This window comes from Thermothelomyces thermophilus, chromosome 2 (assembly GCF_000226095.1).
Source record: "Thermothelomyces thermophilus ATCC 42464 chromosome 2, complete sequence".
Taxonomy (NCBI): Eukaryota; Fungi; Ascomycota; class Sordariomycetes; order Sordariales; family Chaetomiaceae; genus Thermothelomyces; species Thermothelomyces thermophilus.
In genome coordinates this window covers 4,064,168-4,077,437 of record NC_016473.1, presented here as the reverse complement: position 1 = coordinate 4,077,437, position 13,270 = coordinate 4,064,168, and the positions used below count along the sequence as shown (strand labels likewise).

The window sequence follows — 13,270 nt, the reverse complement described above, 5'->3', positions numbered from 1 at the left end:
CGCTGGAACTGGCGTGCTCGGGCACAGGTTCATGTTACAGTTGGCAACACATTGAATGCAACGGGCGAATACTTTGTCAACTCGCTGTCGAGAAGCACGGCTTCCAGCGACTGCTAGTCAATTACGTACGTACGCGCTGGGTGGCCAGCTCGATGAGAGCGAGAAAGCAGTGCGCTTTTAACATCAAACCCTCCGCAGAACGCTGCTTAGAGCTACCTAGGTTGGATCCAGAACGAAACAAAAAAACGCAAACTGGAAGGGAGAGTTGTTGATCTGCATGAGGTTGACCGTTTGTGTGATGGCCCGGATGCGCCATTTACTTCTGCATCATGAGTTGCACAAACTCGTTGTCTGGAATGGTATCAGCAGGCGTTCACAACCTTGTTGGAAGCATGGTACGCACAATCAATACGGCCGTCGCCGTCCTGGTCGGCCTCGCGAATCATCTCGTCGACCTCATCGTCAGTCAGCTTCTCACCGATGGAGGTCATGACGTGGCGCAGCTCGGCCGCCGAGATGAAGCCGTTGTTGTCGCGATCAAACACCTGCAGGCAACGGTTAGGCAAGACTCAGGGACTCAATGCCTGACCATCGTACCTTGAAAGCTTCACGGATCTCCTCTTCAGAGTCGGTGTCCTTCATCTTCCTTGCCATCATGGTGAGGAACTCTAGTAGCCGTCAGCCACTTGTATCGCGATGGGGAGGTGAGCGGAGCTGGTGCATACCGGGGAAGTCAATCGTGCCATTGTTGTCGGCGTCCACCTCGTTGATCATGTCCTGCAGCTCTGACTCGGAAGGGTTCTGACCAAGCGAGCGCATGACAGTGCCCAGTTCCTTGGTTGTGATTTGTCCTGTGCACCTTTAGCAAGCCTCCCGTATGGCGTCAAGTGCCACCGCTGCTTGTTTTGGGAGTCGTTGTCGTATGCAAACGAGCATGCGGCGGGTGGGCGGGCGTTCGGAAAAGGCGGGCACACTCACCATCACCGTCCTTGTCCTATACCGGGGCCAGTCAGCATCGGGGTGCCACAGAGAACAGGCTAATAAGAGCGAGCGAGCATCAACTTACAAAGAGGGAGAAAGCCTCCTTAAACTCAGAGACCTGCTCTTCGGTAAGAGAGTCCGCCTGTGATCAAAGACGCTGTCAGCTCGCCATGTCCTGACATTACCGTAACCTGATCACCCCATCGGTCGTGGGACTCCTTCGCGATAACATCGTGAGCTTCGCTTTAACTGACCATGATGATTGTTACGCGTAGGGTTGAGTAAGAGAGAGGATTCGATCGCGGGCCTGCTGCAGATCTTGGCAGAAAACTTGTGGTGATGGCTTGGGTAGCGGTGTCGCTGAGCTGGGTTGTGATGTTTGAAGGCGCAGCCTGGAGATTTCAAGGGGATGCGGGGCATTAGTCCCAGACCCAGAACAGGGCCGGGGGGTGGGGGGGCGAGGAGGCTGCTGTTGCAGGGTCTCTCATCCTTGGCACTGACTGGTCAGCTCTATTTGTGCCCGCCCTTGTTTTCTGGCATCAGAGGTTCCAGCCAAAGCCAAGCTGGGTCCACAACTGGAAGTTGCACCCCACAGCTGTCTGCAGCTGTCGGGTCCCTCGCGGCTTGTGAGAGGCCGTGCCGACGGAGTACCTGGCATGTACGAAGTAACTTCGTAACGCTTGTCGCTTCATCATCGCTCTCGCCATCAGCCGCCCACAAGTGCAGTGCCCGCGTTGTCCGCCGCGACTGGAGCCACCCATACAGCTGGCGCATAGCGGTAACAATTACAATGTGATGCCGTTCTGTACCAGCCTCCGGCAGAAAGCACACGACTCGACCTCTCCTTCACCTGCTTCCGGAGCGGACTGAGGGGATCTCTCCCCCTTCCGGCGTCCGCCATGTGGCGAGACCGCACGAACCTGTAGGACCCTCCATCTCGAAGACATTTTCTGTCTACAATGCAGCTGACTTTCCCTGCGTTAGCTATATCTCGTACCGGCAGTCCTACGCCCACCACCCAACTCAGCGCAACCGGTATGGACCATCTAGCGCGGGCGACCGCTTCGGCGGCAGCGGCGCGAGCACGTGGGTCCTATTTTCGGCAGACGATGACCGGCGAGGACTCTTATCCTCAGGCGCCTACGATGTGGATGACGGCGATGCAGTCATCGAGATGGATCGGCTCCCTCCCCGCTGGGCCGACGTGTCGGACGAGGTGACAGAGTTACTTGCGGACATCGCGAGCAAAAGCCAGAAGCTGGAGAGGCTGCATCAAAAGCACGTCCTCCCCGGGTTCAACGACGAAGAAGCCAAGAAGGCTGAGGAGGGCGAGATTGAGCGGCTGACGCAGGACATCACGCGTGGCTTCCACGAATGCAACAGATGCATTCAGCGGATTGGGCAGATGGTGCGCGAAGGCAAGGCAAGTGGCCAGATGACCCGCGCCGAAGAGACCATGGCGAAGAACATCAAGGTCAACCTAGCGACCAGGGTTCAGGAGGCGAGCGCTGGATTTCGCAAGAAGCAGAGCGCATACCTTAAGAGTAAGGGGACACTATAGGATTGTTTTGACGAAGCAGAGCGCTAACGTTCTAATCGCGCAGAACTCAGGAGTATGGCAGGATTGGCAAACCCCATTGAACGTTCTACCACCCCACTGGCTGGGGGTAGCTATGCCGACCCGTCAATTCTCGAATCCGACGCAGACAGAAGCTATTCGCAGTCAGCACTCCAGGCACCGGCTCACCAACAACTGCTTCATTCGAATGACGCCGTCATATCGCAGCGCGAGAGACAGATCGAGGAGATTGCGCAGGGCATCATTGAACTCTCCGATCTTTTTCGCGAGTTGCAGACCATGGTTATTGACCAGGGCACTATGCTAGACCGAATTGACTATAATGTGGAGCGTATGGCCAGCGATGTGAAGGAAGCCGAGAAAGAGATTAAAACCGCGGAGGGGTACCAGAAGAAGACGACTAAGAGGAAGATCATTTTCCTCCTGCTGCTGATAATTGCCGCGATGATTATATTGCTGGTTATCAAACCGAAGAAACACGGGGCCACAGCGGTCGAGGACAGGTGACAAACTCTCACCTGGGGTGGAGCGAGGCAGACGAGTTAATTGCTTGAAATCGGCCACCAAGAGCATGGCCACATCATGCAGAGCTTGTGGATCTGGGAGCGTGTACGAGAGCGTGGTGTATTTGGAATTCGCACAGCAGGGTAGAGGAACTCTACGGGAGAATGGTGAGGTTCTACGGTTCGAGTTTCTCTTCTTTTCTTTTTTTTTACCCTGTACACTACATACATACCATCTAGATCTTGGTAGCAATGAGGCTTCCAGAAAGAGGACAGGAGAGGGACTGTTTCACGCCGGTTCTGAACGTTCTAACGGGTGATTCGAGGATCACCTAAGCCGAGATGGGAGAGATGTGTCGTTTCTTTCCGCATATAGTTACAGTTGTAACTTGGCTTCTACTCCATTGCCTGGCCCTCCACAATTCTCAAGTGCTCTCTACTCCGTGTCTCCTCCGTACAGTTTCCTCCGTAAACCCTCAAGCTTGGCTCTCTGGCCTGCTTTGTGAAGCGGGCCTCGCCAGGGTTGCAGCTCCAAAACTGCTTGGCATCGCACCACGAAAATGCGTGCTTAGTCATTCATGAGCATTGGCCAATCTGAAGTGACGAACTCGCCCGGCTCGGGCCAAAGCTCACCTCACAACACAACCGGCATCATCACCACTACCACGGTCCTTTCCCAACACCAACAACCAGATCACGCCGACTGCATCTCCGCTCCACTCATTCAAAATGGGGTAAGAAGCGATTTTCTGAGCACTATATATTCCAGAGCTCGAGCCCCTGGGCCATTGAACGCAGTGAGCCCGTTCATCGGGAGGCCTTGATTTACCGCGCATATCGTACGATCATCTTCGACCGGATGCTAACTGGAGGTTCTTGCTTCGTCCAACAGTCTCATCAACGCCCCCAACAAGGTGCATGAGCAGCAGAAGTTCTACCAGCAAGCGTACAAGGCGCATACGCGCATTTGGAGGATTGTGAGTTCCCCCCCGGGTGCCTCGGACTGCCGTAGCGGGGAGGAGAGTGGATAGGAAAGGGTGCGATCAGATGCGAATATCACATCCAGATTGTGGCGGCAAATTAGGGGACGGACTCGGAGCGTTTGGCTGACGGACGGCACACAGAACCCTCGCAGCAGCTTGTTTCTGACGCCCTACAACATCCTCCTTTGGGGAACCACTGCCGGTATGATTTCGCCACACAAACCGATCTCATCCATCGTCCCGAGGAGCAGACTGCTGACCGTTGCTGGATTTGCAGCCACCCTCTACGCCATGGGCCGCAGGATTTTCGGCAAGAACACCTGGTTCAGCGACTAAGCCTCGGCGGCTCCTAAGCAAGCAAGGGAGATAGATGTAGCGGTGGCTTGTACATGTAGGGTGAAGCTGAGATATAGAAGCAGCCACAGAACGTTGTGGTTTGTTTATGGGACTTGAAAGAATTTAACGTCCGCCTCACCGGTGTTCCCTTTGTGCACTCTGCATGCAAACTATGGCCCCTCTGACGCCCGCACTGTCAAGTATCCGAAGCCCTGCTTACGAATCGAAAGGCCACCGTCTAAAAGTACATTAAGAGTGATTCTGATGATGGTCATTGTCATGATTGTAGCGGCGATGGCTTGATTCGAAGACACCGTCGCCGTGTATCTCGCCAGTCATTCTGTGCCTGGTATCTCTAATACCCCGTTGCGCCGGGTGCCCTCTCGTCCTTCCGCAGGCTGATGAGCAGCTCCCGGAACCGCTCCTTGCCCGAGCCAGCCGCACCGCCCTTTGCGCCCTTCCCGCTCACGTCGACCAGCTTGGCAATGCGCTCCCAGCTGGTGCCGCCCGACGTAGTGTCCTCGCGGTTGGCCAGGAACTGCTCGGCCTCCTTGCGGGTCTGCGCAATCATCTTTTCCTTTTTGTTGTTGTAGTTTTCGTAGAAGTCGTCAATGTTCCGCTGGGCTTCCCGAATCGTCTCCTCCCGCTGACGGGCGAATTGCTCGGCTCGCTTGGCAATCTGGGCGTCCCGCTTCTCGCGCCACTCCCTGATCACCTCAGGCTCCTCCTCCTCATCGGCGGAGGTCTTGTAGCCCGAGTTATAGCTAACTGACGGGCCCCCTGTAATTGTGCCGCCGGGTGCAACTCCCTGGAAGACGGCGCGATTAGAACCAGGCCCATTACGAGCGATCGGCACAGGTCGCATACCTCGTTGGAGCTGGTAATGTCCGGGAACTGGGACTCGAACGCGGCGTTGTTGCCGGGCGAGCTGACGACGCCGCCGTCGCCTAGAAGGTCGTTGTCGCCGTCGTCGAAACCGGCATCCTCAACTGTCGCGAACTGGTTGGCGTCTTCACCGAGAATCGCTTTCTCTCGTTCGAGGAAATTGGCCGCAGACGGTGCGTCTGATGTGTCCTTGATGTCGGTCTGGGCTGCCCGCAAGGTTTAGAGGCTGCCACTAAGCGGCGACGGAATGCCTTCGACTTACCACCAGAGTCGAAATCCTCCAACGAAGGGAATCGGTCAGCCATTTTGATTGTCGAGGACTCGATATCTCTGCACGAGAATATGTGGTCCCGAAATAATATTGTGAGGTTCGTGCAGGTGTTGAATGGGGGGGGATCAAGGAAATCCGAAGGGTGCTTTGAATCGCGCCAGGTTGCTGGGCTCCATGCGTGGGCCCCTTGGCCAACTTGAGATGAGGTGCAACGCTGAAGGGGTATGATACAAGTATCACAATATCGAAGGGATATGAAGTGAGACATGCACCTATCCGAGCCAGCTGGAGCTTAAACAGTGCCCGCTGCAACTTGACAAGCTCCCAATCCAGCAGCTTCTTACCTTTCAACTTCCCGCCTTCCACTTTTGCCAAACAAACTTGAAATGACCACGCATCGCTTCACTGCATCTGCTCGGTCTTCGCACTGAACAGGGCAACTAGAGGCGGGAGGGTTTCCTAAGACAACATTGTATTTGACCTGCTTGGTCCAAGCTGTGGCATCCAGTTTGCGAGTTTTAAATTGCAAAAAGCCGACAAAGGCTCCCACAGCTGTCCATTACTGTCAACACTGGACAAGCAATCTGCGATCGTAATTTTAGTGAGCTTCTGCACATAAACAAGCATCGCGACCATTCACACCATCGCTGCCAGATTCATCATTGTCAACCCAATCAGCCATCTACCCGGAGCTTACCCGGAGCTTGCCCGGTTTGCCAGCTCGAGCCCAACCATCCAATTGCACATTTAGCATTGTGCTGGGCCTTCGCCTCAGCCGCCGAGCATGGCCTACACGGATGATGCCGTGCTCTCCAAGCTCTCGGCGCTGAACGAGAGCCACGAGAGCATTGCCACCACAGCGCAATGGATCATGTTCCATCGGTAAGAACTCACATGTTCGCGAGTCGCTAAGATGTTCGTTTGCAGCTAACCATGTCTGATTCTATTATAGACGACATGCATCCCAGACGGTGCATCTGTGGCTGACCAAGCTGAAGGATCTACCAAGCTCCAAGAGGCTTAACATGATATATCTTGCCAACGGTTCGTGTTTTTTTTATCCTGGCCATAACTGTGCCATTACTGACCCCTCACCAGAGGTTACACAGCAATCCAAGGCTCGGCACAAGGATGACTTCCTCAACGCTTTTTCCCCCTTCATTGCTGACGCCACGGCGGTGGCATACAAGGGTGCGCCAGCCGATGTCCAAGGGAAGCTGCGCAGGGTTGTGGAGGTGTGGAAAGAGCGCAGCATCTTCGACAGAGACATCCTGCAGGATTTGGACAACAAATTGGCCGGTGAGTCCTTCGAACGTTTAGAGTGGGGTCTGTTGCGCTGCTCATACCAACATCCATGCTACAGAGATCGACAAGACGCGCCCGGGAGCCAACGTTGGTGGCTTCGGCGGTCATGCATTCAGTTCCGCGGGACCGCCGATCCCCTCAGAGCTCACTCCTCTGGTTGCACCTCAGCAGGCTATCACTAAAGCCGTCCAGCCCATGAAAAGCGCGCTCAACACGGCCAATTCCGACTACGAGAAGCTGGCCGATCCCAGCACTACCACGGCAGCTCTCCCAGTTCAGGCGGCGCGACTTAGTGGCCTATTGAAGACACTAGCTAATGCCGAAGGGGCTGTCACACAATGCATTCGGGCGCGCAAGGATTTGATCAAGGAGCTTGAAAAGATCCTGGCAATGAACCGCGAAGCCCTCGACGCTGATGAGAAGCAGATGATGCAGCTGAGCGGGAGACGGACTGAGGTCGAGCAGAAGAAGCAGGCAGTGGAAATGGCTATTATCGGTGGTCTCTCCTCGGCCGGCGAGGAGCAGTCGACCCGAGGTCACAGTCCCGTCCCAGAGCCTGACCGCCCACAGGTCGAGGCGCTCACGCCTCCCCACGTGCAGGACCATGGCGACGATTTCTACGGGACTTCTTCCTCCGCTGGTCATGAGGCACCAAATGGTCAGCACCAGCCCGTACCCTTCCACAGTGCACCGGCCTCCGGGAATGCACAGCCTGCATTCTCTACCTCGGCTCCGGACCTGGAGATGCTTTCAAACGTCGCTTCTCAATACCAGGCCGTGCCTCTGAATGGAAATAAAAAACGCAAAATCGAGGCATCATCGGACGAGTTTCCAGACTTGGGCGGTGATGATGGGATCGATGCAGACGTTAAGGAGATGCTGAGAAAGGAAAGTCATTGACTAGTGGCTTGGTATGGAAATTGTGAAAAGGGCTTAATCGCTTGCATGATGGGCCTGTTTGTTGAACTTTGTGGTGAGGTGGTGAGCGTGCCGCCGTGGCTCAGCTCATCTCTCTATTTTCACGATTCGAGTTGTGAATGAAGCATTCAGATGGACTATGGTTGTGCCTAAGCTCACTCCGTGAGCTGATTGTATTCTTCGGACATTTAGCTGTTCGGGAGGACAAACTGTGCTGGATCAGAACTCGATTCCCCTTTTTGGTGTTGGCTCGTTGGCTGGGAGTGCTGATATGCAGGGGTTCGCAGCTGTCCTGTGTCGCCAAGCCGGGTCCTTCTGAGCGCTGTGGACCACGAGGGAAAAAAAAAAGCACGTCCCCCCAAACCGCAAGCGGCTGGATCGGCCGTAGGTGACGGAGGCTCGGCGATTTGCACCTGAAAGGGTTCCCGATTCGCCCAGAACAAGGCGGGTCCAGAGATCAGTGCCTTGGCCGAAGCTCCGGCGGACCTTCATGGCTCGGACCGGTGATTTTTCTCTCTGGGCGCGTTTCACACTCACTCTCTTCCATTGCTTTCCGGCGACGAGCACACATCACGGCGCTGGCATGGGTTTCCGGACAATTTATGCATTGACCTGCGCAACAGCGACATGACAACCCTCCGAGCATTCCGCATCCCGAAATAGCTCGCCAAAAGAAAAATATAACCCGAGTCTGCGACAGTGCGACAAGCAGCGATATAGATCGTCATGGTCTCGGGAGCGGCAGCTGTGGCGATGCGCCGCGCCACGCTGCTCCCGCAACGCGGCCTCGAACGCGGCCTCGGCCATGCGAGCATACCAGCGGCCGCCGTAGCCGCTGTTGTTCCTCTCCCCGCCACGACCCTCGCCATCACATGCCGACCGACCACCCGCACTTTCTCTTCCGGTTTCGGGGCCCCGAAGACCCCTTCGATACCCCGGACGCCGGCGTCCACCGCCCCCGCGAGCACTACGTCGTGTCTGCCTGCCGGGCCCCGGCAATGGCTGGGACAGCCCAGATGGGCGTCGCCGGCCAGCGCGCTTCGATACCTCTCGATGACGCGCTCGACTCTCCAGCAGGAGAAAGGGGGCTTGAGGGGAGTAGGAGTCACAGCCGGCAATAAAAACGCCCCAGCTACGACGGATCCGAAAGAGGAGGAGGTTGGCGCCGAGCCTCTCGAAGCCCGCGACTTCCACAGGAGCGAGAAGGCGGCCAAGGCGGCCCAGATCAACATGAGCGCGCGGCTCTCTAAGGAAGGCGTTGGCGCGCGGGGCAAGCCCGGCTTGTCCGAAGTCTGGAGGCTCATCAAGATCGCCCGGCCCGAGATCAAGTGGTTGAGTGCCGCCTTTGTCCTGCTCCTCATCTCCTCGGCCGTCACCATGTCGATCCCCTTCTCCGTGGGCAGGATCATGGATATCTCCACCCAGGGCTCGATCGACGAAGCCAAGATCTTCGGAGTCACCCTTCGGCAGTTCTTCTACGGCCTAGCTGCGGTCCTGACCATCGGCGCGTCGGCCAACTTTGGGCGCATAATACTGCTCCGCATCGTGGGCGAGCGCGTCGTGGCGCGGCTGCGCACCCAGCTGTACCGCCGCACGTACGTGCAGGACGCCGAGTTCTTCGACGCCAATAGGGTCGGCGACCTGATCTCGCGCCTGAGCTCGGACACGGTCGTCGTCGGCAAGAGCATCACGCAGAACCTGTCCGACGGCCTGCGGGCGCTGGTCAGCGGCGCGGCCGGCTTCGTCATGATGGCCTGGCTGAGCCCGAAGCTGACGTCCGTCATCTTCGTCATGGTGCCGCCGATGGCCATCGGCGCGTTCCTGTACGGGCGCAGCATCCGGCAGCTGAGCAGGCAGATCCAGAAGAACCTCGGCACCATGAGCAAGATCGCCGAAGAGCGGCTGGGCAACGTCAAGACGAGCCAGGCCTTCGCCGGCGAGGTCCAGGAGATCCACCGGTACAGCAACCAGGTCAGGAAGGTCTTCTCGCTCGGCCGGAAGGAGGCCTTCATCTCGGGCACCTTCTTCGCCTCGACCAGCTGGGGCGGCAACATGACCGTCCTGGCCATGCTGATCGTGGGAGGCAACCTCGTCCGGTCCGGGTCCATGTCGGTCGGCGACCTGACCTCGTTCATGATGTACACCGTCTTTGCGGGCTCCAGCCTCTTCGGGCTCAGCGGGTTCTACTCGGAACTTATGAAGGGGGTGGGCGCCGCCAGCCGTCTGTTCGAGCTCCAGGACCGCAAGCCGACGATCCACCAGACCACGGGCATGAAGGTAGCCTCGGCTCAGGGCCCCATCAAGTTCTCCAACGTCAGCTTCGCCTACCCGACGCGGCCGGCGGTGACCATCTTCAGCGACCTCGACTTCGAGATCCCGTCGGGGGCCAACGTCTGCATCGTGGGGCCCTCGGGCGGCGGCAAGTCGACCGTGGCCTCGCTGCTCCTGCGCTTCTACAACCCGACCAGCGGGACCATCACGATCAACGGCGTCGACATCTCCAAGATGAACGTCAAGTCGCTCCGGCGGCGCATCGGCATGGTGGCGCAGGAGCCCGTCCTCTTCTCGGGCACCATCGCCGAGAACATCGCGTACGGCAAGCCCGAGGCCAGCCGGGCCGAGATCGTGGCGGCGGCCAAGAAGGCCAACTGCGGCTTCATCAGCGACTTCCCGGACGGGCTCGAGACGCAGGTCGGGCCGCGCGGGGCGCAGCTGTCGGGCGGGCAGAAGCAGCGCATCGCGATCGCGCGGGCGCTCCTCAAGGACCCGGACATCCTGCTGCTGGACGAGGCGACGTCGGCGCTCGACGCCGAGTCCGAGACGCTCGTCAACGCCGCGCTCGCCGCCCTCCTCCAGGGCCGCCGCCGCACCACCATCTCCATCGCCCACCGCCTCTCGACCATCAAGCGCTCCGACCGCATCATCGTCCTCTCCAGCGAGGGCACCGTCGCCGAGGTCGGCAGCTACGCGGAGCTCAGCGCGGACAAGAACAGCGCCTTCAGCAAGCTGATGGAGTGGCAGCTGAGCGGCGGCGACGCCCCGCCGGAACACAGGCCTCCGAGTGCCGGGGGCAGGATCTTGGAGAGGGAGGAGATCGAGGAAGAGTTGCGCCGCCGTGAGGAGGAGGAGGAGGAGGAAGAGGAGGAAGAGGGGAGTGAGAGGGAGTCGGCCGAAGAAAAAGAGAAGAAGAAGAAGGAGGAGGAGGAGGAAGCGAAGCGGGAAGAATAGAGGGCTTGAGGAAGCGTAACGGTCTTTGTGGAATCAAGCCCGGATCTTCAGCCGCCTGGTGTTGTTGCCCTTGAGGGCGGGTGGGTTAGCAATGCCCGTCATCTCGATTTGAAGAAGAGGGAAGAAAAAAAAAAGTATAGTACGACTGGGGGGGTTGTCTCGATCTCGACGTCGTGGACTTTCCATTCCCGTTACCGAGCTCGCCCATCTACTCGCCGTTTTGGCGGCTTGTTTTCTCTCTCTGGGCAACTGGGCAGTCTAGAGCTGTACACATGGGCGCATGGCGGGGTGAGGTGGCTTTGTCATTTCGTCGGTATGTGTTGTACATATAGAGTCTCATCTCCTTCGAGGGTGAAGAATCCCCACTCGAACAGGGAAAACGGAGGTATATGGCGTTGGACAAGCAACCAGAGAGGTTTTTTTTTTTTTTTTTTTCTCAAGCTCTTGTCCTTGAAAGGCTGGCTGCCCTACCCCTGGGGCTTTGGGAGGAGAATAAGTGGCCAAGTCACATAACCATCTTACAGAAACACAACATTCGGGCGCGCCATTGCAGGGCCACTGTCGACCCCTACTGTACTGTACATACATGTATGTAATGCATATGCAATCAGACATAAATGTCTGCGCGTCCGCCCTAGCATACTATTTGTACTCCGTATTGGTAGCTGAGTTCCAACACCTCGCCATGTCCGGCTTGTCAATTTCAATTCAGCCACCACCTCGTAACCCCCCCCCCCAAAAAAAAAAAAAAAAAAAAAAAAAAAAGCAAATGCCAAGTTATATGAATGCGTGGGATCAAGCTCCAAGACAGATCCAAGAGAGGGGGTTACCTAATTAATGTGCCTGCGGGGCCGTGATGACGGGACAAATCCCGGGGAGCGCGGGAAGGGCGAGTATCCAGTTTTGTTATGTGGTTTCAAGCCGGTGCTTGCAGATTACACTACTCCGTATACTCGCTCCTTTCCTGCTCGGGGCACGCGACCTCGCGACCTCCCGACCTCGGTAGGCATGGTCGGAATAGGGGGAGAACGGGGGGGGGGGATTCAGCTTCCCCCGTCGGCATCGCAAGGTAAATGTGTATGTACGAGTAGGTTGTCCCACTGCCATGTGAGAACGGAGCATCTCCCACCTATGGGGGAGCACCGGGTTGGGGCGGTGTGGCTTGGCGGGGTTGTCTACCCGCGCGGAGGCAGGGCGCACGCGAAAAACATCCCGCATTCTGTGTGTGTATGTGTGTGTGTGCGTGGCTCGGTGATGCAGCGGGAGTGCAAAGGTCAAGGACCGGTTTGGAAAACGGAAAGAGGGACGGGGGAAAGGGAGGTTCGGTGAGCATGGGCTGCGCTTTACCGAGTAGTGACGCTTGGCAGTTTTGTTTTCTTTTTTTTTCTTGCCATTTCATAACTGAAAATCAAATTCTTTTTCTAACTTTTAAATGAGCGCGCTTCTGTCGAGGTCGTTGAGTGGCCGTCAAAAAAGAACAGGAACTGTGCTGTACATACATACTGCTTACAGGATCAAGTGCTGTAAATCGCGACCCGTCGGCTATACGGATAGTTAGGTATTTTTCAAGGTACTACGGAGTAATATCGTCAGAAGCACGTTTCTCGGAAGAAGCGCTAGTTTCTCGGGGCTGCGGGTTGCTGCTACCCTACCCGCCCCCGACTTCAGATCCATCCCGCCAGGGTCGCACAGGCCAGGGGACTTCGAGGCCGTTTGAGCTTGAGTCACTGCAGGGTCTCACCAATGGGACCAACTTTCCTTACGAGGCATACAAATGCTTTCTCTTAAAAAGAAACATGAGACGTGGGTTAAGCGGTCATGGTGGAAAGTGATGGAGGCTCCGCGTCTACCGTTGTTTCCGAGTCTGCTAACATATGTGAGCAGTACACTAGTTACTACTGCAAGTGACGGGCCTCGGCGCCCGGGTGTGGTCCGTCCCTACGAAGGGTAGGGGACTCTGTAGCGTGCAAACCATGCAAACCAGTGTAGTGTACGGAAAACCCGACAGGAGCTAACAGGTAGGTACCTACCTTACGCTGGTACGTATGTGCAAATTATAGAGTCCAAGTAGTAATCCGCACATAAGGTAGGTACAGTAGTGTACCACCACCCGTGTCATGCACTCCACAGTGGCGTGCAAGTCCGAGGTCGAGCCCCACCACCGCACCCTGCCCCACCATTGCAACACAGACAGGGATCTGGCGATGAGCAAGTCTGAGTGGAAAACCTTGCCTCCGGTTTAGGCGATTTGGGCATTGGGTGACTCGAACAAAGGCGAGCG

General features: G+C 56.8%; 5 protein-coding genes across 5 annotated transcripts; 3 read left to right on the top strand and 2 right to left on the bottom strand.

The window, feature by feature from the left end:
• Positions 1-70: 70 nt before the first annotated feature.
• MYCTH_65137 (uncharacterized protein) lies at positions 71-1,342 on the bottom strand. The gene is made up of 7 exons (XM_003661995.1): positions 1,236-1,342; positions 1,067-1,123; positions 979-994; positions 726-851; positions 598-668; positions 404-545; positions 71-351 (listed from the first exon to the last, which is right to left on the bottom strand). The coding sequence occupies exons 1-7, from the start codon at positions 1,236-1,238 to the stop codon at positions 317-319; spliced, it is 450 nt and encodes a 149-aa protein (XP_003662043.1). The 5' UTR covers positions 1,239-1,342; the 3' UTR covers positions 71-316.
• A 306-nt stretch (positions 1,343-1,648) lies between these two features.
• MYCTH_2302111 (uncharacterized protein) lies at positions 1,649-3,403 on the top strand. Its single transcript, XM_003661994.1, has 3 exons — positions 1,649-1,903; positions 1,966-2,525; positions 2,586-3,403. The coding sequence occupies exons 1-3, from the start codon at positions 1,881-1,883 to the stop codon at positions 3,065-3,067; spliced, it is 1,065 nt and encodes a 354-aa protein (XP_003662042.1). The 5' UTR covers positions 1,649-1,880; the 3' UTR covers positions 3,068-3,403.
• Positions 3,404-3,719: 316 nt separating this feature from the next.
• MYCTH_2314800 (uncharacterized protein) lies at positions 3,720-5,669 on the bottom strand. The gene is made up of 6 exons (XM_003661993.1): positions 5,530-5,669; positions 5,252-5,473; positions 4,324-5,192; positions 4,188-4,248; positions 3,956-4,040; positions 3,720-3,797 (listed from the first exon to the last, which is right to left on the bottom strand). Exons 1-3 carry the CDS (start codon positions 5,570-5,572, stop codon positions 4,738-4,740), a joined length of 720 nt encoding a protein of 239 aa, XP_003662041.1. The 5' UTR covers positions 5,573-5,669; the 3' UTR covers positions 3,720-3,797; positions 3,956-4,040; positions 4,188-4,248; positions 4,324-4,737.
• A 213-nt stretch (positions 5,670-5,882) lies between these two features.
• On the top strand, positions 5,883-8,097 carry MYCTH_2302106 (uncharacterized protein). The gene is made up of 4 exons (XM_003661992.1): positions 5,883-6,420; positions 6,491-6,582; positions 6,637-6,837; positions 6,902-8,097. The coding sequence occupies exons 1-4, from the start codon at positions 6,323-6,325 to the stop codon at positions 7,741-7,743; spliced, it is 1,233 nt and encodes a 410-aa protein (XP_003662040.1). The 5' UTR covers positions 5,883-6,322; the 3' UTR covers positions 7,744-8,097.
• A 173-nt stretch (positions 8,098-8,270) lies between these two features.
• On the top strand, positions 8,271-11,157 carry MYCTH_2302105 (uncharacterized protein). The gene has a single exon (XM_003661991.1). The coding sequence runs from the start codon at positions 8,815-8,817 to the stop codon at positions 10,987-10,989; it is 2,175 nt and encodes a 724-aa protein (XP_003662039.1). The 5' UTR covers positions 8,271-8,814; the 3' UTR covers positions 10,990-11,157.
• The last annotated feature ends 2,113 nt before the right edge of the window (positions 11,158-13,270 follow it).

What these genes read in the sequence shown, in the direction of transcription:
- MYCTH_2314800 (XM_003661993.1), bottom strand. Translation starts at nt 5,572, where the DNA reads ATGGCTGACCGATTCCCTTCGTTGGAGGATTTCGACTCTGGTG. An exon ending in GGAGGATTTCGACTCTGGTG is followed by an intron (nt 5,474 to 5,529) that starts GTAAGTCGAAGG and finishes CCTTGCGGGCAG; the next exon opens with CCCAGACCGACATCAAGGAC. An exon ending in GGACATTACCAGCTCCAACG is followed by an intron (nt 5,193 to 5,251) that starts AGGTATGCGACC and finishes GCGCCGTCTTCC; the next exon opens with AGGGAGTTGCACCCGGCGGC.
- MYCTH_65137 (XM_003661995.1), bottom strand. An exon ending in TGGCACGATTGACTTCCCCG is followed by an intron (nt 669 to 725) that starts GTATGCACCAGC and finishes GACGGCTACTAG; the next exon opens with AGTTCCTCACCATGATGGCA. An exon ending in AGATCCGTGAAGCTTTCAAG is followed by an intron (nt 546 to 597) that starts GTACGATGGTCA and finishes CGTTGCCTGCAG; the next exon opens with GTGTTTGATCGCGACAACAA.
- MYCTH_2302106 (XM_003661992.1), top strand. Translation starts at nt 6,323, where the DNA reads ATGGCCTACACGGATGATGCCGTGCTCTCCAAGCTCTCGGCGCTGAAC. An exon ending in CAATGGATCATGTTCCATCG is followed by an intron (nt 6,421 to 6,490) that starts GTAAGAACTCAC and finishes ATTCTATTATAG; the next exon opens with ACGACATGCATCCCAGACGG. An exon ending in TTTGGACAACAAATTGGCCG is followed by an intron (nt 6,838 to 6,901) that starts GTGAGTCCTTCG and finishes TCCATGCTACAG; the next exon opens with AGATCGACAAGACGCGCCCG.
- MYCTH_2302111 (XM_003661994.1), top strand. Translation starts at nt 1,881, where the DNA reads ATGTGGCGAGACCGCACGAACCT. An exon ending in TGGCGAGACCGCACGAACCT is followed by an intron (nt 1,904 to 1,965) that starts GTAGGACCCTCC and finishes TCCCTGCGTTAG; the next exon opens with CTATATCTCGTACCGGCAGT. An exon ending in GCAGAGCGCATACCTTAAGA is followed by an intron (nt 2,526 to 2,585) that starts GTAAGGGGACAC and finishes CTAATCGCGCAG; the next exon opens with AACTCAGGAGTATGGCAGGA.
- MYCTH_2302105 (XM_003661991.1), top strand. Translation starts at nt 8,815, where the DNA reads ATGACGCGCTCGACTCTCCAGCAGGAGAAAGGGGGCTTGAGGGGAGTA.